The sequence below is a fragment of the Lottia gigantea genome (genome assembly GCF_000327385.1).
Source record: "Lottia gigantea unplaced genomic scaffold LOTGIsca_51, whole genome shotgun sequence".
NCBI lineage: Eukaryota > Metazoa > Mollusca > Gastropoda > Lottiidae > Lottia > Lottia gigantea.
In genome coordinates, this window is record NW_008709752.1 from 292538 (window position 1) to 299345 (window position 6808).

The 6808-nt window shown below is 32.0% G+C and overlaps 1 protein-coding gene across 1 annotated transcript; it reads right to left on the reverse strand.

Annotated features, from left to right (window-relative positions):
- Positions 1–4798: 4798 nt before the first annotated feature.
- Positions 4799–5450, reverse strand: LOTGIDRAFT_165353 (hypothetical protein; the record flags this gene model as incomplete). The annotated part of the gene is made up of 2 exons (XM_009062372.1): positions 4799–4838; positions 5158–5450. 2 exons carry the CDS (start codon positions 5448–5450, stop codon positions 4799–4801), a joined length of 333 nt encoding a protein of 110 aa, XP_009060620.1.
- Between the last annotated feature and the right edge of the window lie 1358 nt (positions 5451–6808).

The window sequence follows — 6808 nt, forward strand, 5'->3', positions numbered from 1 at the left end:
AACGAACTAAAAGAAAAACTAAAACACTTCAACAAATGCAGAAAAACATGTATTAGCCGCGTTCACTGCCATTCAAACTTCATCTTGAGGATTTATTACTTTAGGTTTTACATCAAAATAGAAATCTCATTATAAAAAGAAAACCGAAATTTTAAATCCATATCTTAATGAATTATTTATATTTTTTGAAAGATCGAGAGAAGATAAGAACATAACCATTGAAGAATTAGAAACAAAACCTTAGGCATTAAAGAATTAGAAGATAATTACGATGAAAATGTATGGAGAACTTGTAGAGATGATAATGCGGTAACACAGAGAACTTGTAGAGATGATAATGCGGTAACACGAGTTTCACCTCTAAAACTAAATGGTTTTCCAACAATTCACGATGATTGTTTATACGCATGGGATTGCGAAACCTATAGCGAAAAAGACACGAATAACGCAATTCCTTATTCTTGCACGTTAATTAATTTTAATTTAGAAAAACTAAGAAAAATGTTAGACAGAATAAAACATAACTTTCCAGATTTAAATCCCACTGATAGTGCTCAAGAAGAAAATTATGATAAATTAATGAATATAGTAGAAATATTTGTGGTTAAAGATTGCATTGATCAAATGTGGCAACGTTTAGGAAAAATAGATCAAAAATATTAACATTAATATCTCATAACGGTAGCGGTTTTGATAACTGGATCGTGCTTAAAAATGCGAAAAATCTAACGCAATTGGAAAAAATGGAAAAGACAAAAACAAATGATGGGCAACTCTAATTATTTGCAATATATTAATTTCATATGTTCCTATCAACATCAAAAATCTATCTATATACCGATGACTTTGAGAAAGATCACTGATATCAATATTGCAAAATACTGTAAACGTGCTGCTTGTTGGCCGGCTTGTTTGCTTGGTTCTACTTGCAAACTGCAAAGTACATCATTCTTACAAACTGTATACTCGTTTGTAAGAGACTGGATACGGACTTCTATCGGCTATGAATTTACTTTCCAAATGAGATAACAGCAAAGATATTAACAACACTTTATTTACATTCAATAACTGGAGATATACACTAATCCAAGAAGTATACCCAAGACTCTTAGAATATTAGAACGATCCGATCCCCAGCTAAAGAATGAATGAAAAGACTCCCAATACCCTAACTACACTCCTATTTATCTCTCCCCCAGATGGCCAACATATGAAATATTTCTAATATGCCTAACCGATTCCTTTTCTATACCCCTATAGTTCCTTAATCTCTCAGTGTCTCCTTCCCTACCGACATGGGATAGGACTCTTTTGTATACTACCATCTGTTTCTAATTACTTACATAAACACCACACCGATGTTAATTAAAAAGTGTTAAAGATTACAGATTAAAGGCTACCACCCAAGATTACCCTTATTTGACTATTACATGTTGAAGGTTACCCCCTTGATTCCCTATAGTTTACTTCTGGACTAATGTAGGTCTCTTACAACGATTAGCAATATTACAATACACCGAAGATAATTGGGAATCTTTAAGACATGAATGGGAATCTTACGCTAAAAGAGATACGTTATGTCTTGGAGCTTGTTTGATAAAATATAACAAAGTTATGAAAGAAGTTGTATTCCAGAATATTTCTAACAATCTAACGGCTCCTTCTTTATCTTTAAAGGGTTCGTATAATTTGTATCATTACCATACAGAAATGGTTGAAGAAGAATGGTATGAAACTACTAGAATGGTTCCAAAACACACCGAAAAAGAAAACGTCGAAGAAGTTTACTCACATACACACCCTTTAAAGATATTTTATCAGACAATCCATTAAAGGAGGGAGGGTTTCTGCTAACAGAAAATCATTTGAAACGAACAAAATGGATGAAGTTTGTAATGTATTAAAGGGGTTTAGTGAAATACGAAGTGATAATATAATTGATTTATATAAAGAATATAGTAAAAGTAAAAAAGATAAAACGGAAGTTAATTCAAAACTTAAAAAATAAAATGTACTAAACTAATGGCGTTCGACGCCAACGGTTTGTACGGTTCCGCCATGTCGGATTTAGACAGCGAATATCCTAAAGCGCAAAGTGGTAGACCGTTTCTACCAAAAGAAAACAAAGAATTTGTTAAGCTCTTTAATGAGCAGAAATTCAGACCTAGAACGGCTATTTTAAATGTCTAGTTTGAATATCCTACTAACATGTTCTTCCAACCCATACCAGCTAAAGATAAAATTAGGTAATAAGGAAACTGGTTCTAAAATCAGGTTTAGAAATGGTTTCTGTTCAGATGTTTTAACATCGGTCGATATTCAAGAAATAGTTAAAGCCGGTGGACGAATTATTGAAATATTAGATGGTATAGTGTACGAAGAAAATTTTAAACCTCCACCATATAGAGATTATATTTTTATTTTGAGAGACCTTAGAAATAAATATAAACGAGAAGGTAATATCGTAGGTAGTAATTGCATGAAATTATTAGGTAATTCGCTGTATGGTAAATCTATTCAGAAGGATTAACTACATCGAGAGACATCTATGGAATGAAGCAACTTTAAAAACCAACTTCGATTCACACGTCAAAAGCTATCCTAAAGTAAATGAGACTCAATATAAATGAGATAAATGAAGAAGAAAAAGAATTTGACAAAATACCTTTGGGGTCATTCATATTATCTCACAGTAAAAAAATAATGAATTATTTTATTCACATAATAGATGGATTTTATAAGCCGGAAATATACTATACAGATACTGATAGTTTATACATTTCATCTAGCAATTGGGATACATTAAATGAAGCTGGGTTGGTGTCCGAAAATGATTATTGTAAAAGAAAGAATGATTACGGTGATGGTGGAATTATATATGGTTTATATTTAGCGCCAAAAGTCAAATACAATATCATTCTAACTTCCGACGGTATTCTAAGAGAAAGAAAACGTTTAAGGTTAACTCTAATAAGAAGATAGGTGTAGAAAATTATATTCAATTAGCTAGCGGATATGATGTGACGAATGAATGTAACAAAAGATGGGAAAAGAGTTTCACCAATGGAATAGTTATTCCAAAGGATGATGATAAACAAAAGAAAGTTTTCAGAAGTTATCTGAATCTCGTTAAGAGAAAAGCACCGGACGAAGAAGGAATTATGTATCCTTACAAGACGGAAAAGAATTGATCATGGATGACAACTACAAATTTGATGATTTCGATTACCTTACTATTCAAGAAGAGAATGGAGAGTTAGTTCTTTTGTTTTAAATGAAGTTGAATTACAATTTCCTCGTTACCAAAATCTATAAACCTATTTTTTCCATCTTTGATTTCCAGATTTATATCTTTAATCATAAAGGAATTAAGTGGTAAATACGTTGTTTGAAATGGTTTCTCTATAATTCTATATCCAATCGGTACAGTGAATGTTGAAATTCTGTAGATAATCTGACATTTGTATTTGTTGAAAAATCCACCGTTCATCAAATTGCAGTGAATATTAATGACATCGATATCATTCTCGATATTACCTTTGTGTGGTGCTAAAGTGGATTGGGTGTATATGTCTTTATTTAGTATTTAATGAATTTTCTACATTGAAATGAACTGACTCATTTCTCAATATCAATTTTATTTTGTTCAGATCTAAATTACCTTCGAATTCAGTATTGTTTCTACCATTTAGACTTCTTCCATATTCAGAAAGGTAATCGTTAATGGCCACGTATTCGTAGCTTCCTGGTAGTAAACTTTTGGTTTTGAATGTAACCCCATTATCTGTTGATATTTTTATTTGGTTATTATTTTCGTTGATATTTCTAATGGAATTGTAAACAGTTAAATACTTTAATCCCAATTCATATTCTCGATTGCGATCGAGTTCATACTCATAATCTAGAGACAATTTAATGTGTGATTTATTTGAGGTGATAACGTATAGTTGTTCTTTATTTGACATTTTTAATGACGCTTTTATAATCATTTTTATCTATAATACCTTTCTCTGTGAGTCTTTTTAATATGCAATTTACTTCATTATATTGTCTGTGTGATCGATGACCTTCTTTCATTGGCGCTAATATTATTTGTTATCTATTAAGTAGTTCCTCGTTGTTGTCGGATAAAAACGTTATACCTTGTCCAGATACCATATCTTCGAATTCGTCTATTTCTTGTATGATTGGATTGTTGTCATAATCACCCGCTTCGTCAACTTTGTATTCATCATCATGTTCAATTGCTCTTATATATAGTTTAACCTCTTTCGATCTATTTGTTTCGGGTCCTGACTTTCTTATTGCATTTAGAAATTTTAAGTATTCTACTAAAATCATGTAATCGGCAATACCAGCATCCTTGCCATTCATTAAATCTATTAATCCTCTTGTTAATGTAAAAATGAAGTCTTTTGTATCGATTTTGAATTGTGGTGAATTTGGACTAAATATTATTTTAAATCCATTAAACAATAAACCTTATCAACAATTGGTGAAATCCTCTTTCGTGAATCTGGGTCAGAGTTTGAAAAATAATGTTTTATATCATCTAAGGTCGGTTTGGGTGATCTATATGAGGTTCTATACGAGGCGTGGATCTATATTCCAAAACTAATTTCTTTTTAATGTTGAGATTTTAATATTGGTTGAAATAAAGTTTGTAGATTTTCTGTCAATCCAAGGTGTTGTAATTTGTTATTTTCAACTTGGGTCTTTATTTTATTCTTAGCTTTGATATATTCTCTATTTCTTTTTAAAATATTATTCCAATTATCCATTTTTAAAAAAATAAAATTTAACAAATGTCTGTCATAACTCTTTCACCCGCAGGTTTTCTAGTATTAACAAATACATATCCATGATCATCTGGGTTTCTTCAGTACGTTTTACAAACCTTTTTAAATGTATCTCTATCGATTCCGTGATTTATCGACTGAATGATTTGAGATAAATCTTTTATCGTTTAATTCAAATAATAAAAAACAATTTGCATTTTTTCTAATGAACATAGAATCCATCCCGTAAAAGATTGGGATTGGTATATGCAGTGAGTTGTGATGTCTTCCTTTTGTAAAGAATTCTTGTTGAACAGCTTGATTTCTTTGCGCTATGCAATATAATGGATATAATTTCCAATTTACATAATTACCCCACCTATTATTCTCAACAACATTGTTATACTGAAGTACTCGTGTTTCGAATCCATGATTAGCTGCTCGTCCTACTCTTTCTATTTTGTTTCGAGTAATAACTCTCATTCTAGCTTCATCCGCATCGTTTGGAACATTTCTTATCGGTTCTTTTAAAACACTTCCAACACCAACATCGGGTATCCAGCCTGAAACTGAATCGAAGTCTTTAGGATATAAAACTGTTTTCAACATTGTATCAAATTCCCCAGGATGTTTAATGGTTTCTATAGGATTTGAACCATCTTCCAAAACCATCTCGCTAAATAAAGATGGAAAGAAATTGTTTTCTAACGTTGTATTAGTTTTTGGTACACGATTTTCATTGGGAGTTCCATCTTTTATTTTGAAATCGCATCTGAAATAAGCATCGGAAAGAAGCAACCAATTCGATAATGAATTAATTTCGAAGGTAATTCTACCCCATCATTCAACTGGGATTTAGAACCAACAGTCGGTGAGATGATAATATAATCCTCCCTTTTCTTGTTAAATGAATAACGAATCGGATCGTATAAGATTGAATCTAGTATTTTATTTGTCATTTTTAAGGTTTAAAATTTGAGTAGAAATTGTGGTCTGTTTTTCCCAAGAACTTCCTTCTAGAAGTTTCTACGTTATTAATAACCGGATGTTAAGCGAAACAAGGATGTTATTTTGTATAAGGGTATTTTTAATATGCTTTTTTCGTCAAAACTTAATTTAATGATGAAATGTAGGGTGAATAGGTTCTTTTTTGGGTGGGAGTTGATGGAATGTAGGGTGTGTATGGAGTGGGAATTGATTGGAGGTGTTTTTGAAATGTAGGGTGTGTAGGTCTTTTTTAGTGTAGGAATTTATGAAATGTGGGGTGTTTTTTGGGGACCTCTCAATATGTTTCGCACTTTCCCCATGAAATGTAATAATATGTAAAATACTAGAGCTACTGTGGCAAAAATCAACCTTCTAGGTTAATTAGGTCACGGGCCAAAACTGTCTAAAGTTACATTTTCTGTCTTTGGAAGGTTGTGAAACCGGAAGTAGACGTCAGACATCAGAAATGAAGGTATCAGCAAATAACCAAAGTCAACGACCTTCGACTTTGTAAAGGAAAAGGTCAACAAAGAAGAACGTCACGGGACATATGTCATCAAATTTTCAAAATGCATACGGCTATCAAACTGGAAGCTGTCATTGGAATTCAAATATGAAAGTATAGGTCTATAGCCTTCGTTCGTATAAAGGTCAAGGTCAACAAAGGTCAATGTCAAAAATTATTTGAAAATATCGAAATTCCAAAACCCGTTCCTTTTTTTTGAACTATTAAGCTGAAACAATTGAGCTTTTAGCACAAACTGTCCAAAAAATGAGGTAATTGTGTGCAAAGTTTAATATGCGAGTGATGCCCCTGTCCCAAAAAATCATTTAACCCGGATATGCCACGCCCACATCAACATTTTTGTCATAAGTTGTCATAAGTGTTTCGTTGTGTCCCGAATGTTGCGCAGAAGAATATCTGACATTTAATACTAAATTTTTTAACCCTAAGGAACCGGTTTGAACTGGTTTTCAGATATACAGAAACCGGTTTGAACTGGTTTCTGTATATGTGAAAAGACATATACTACTGATATAAA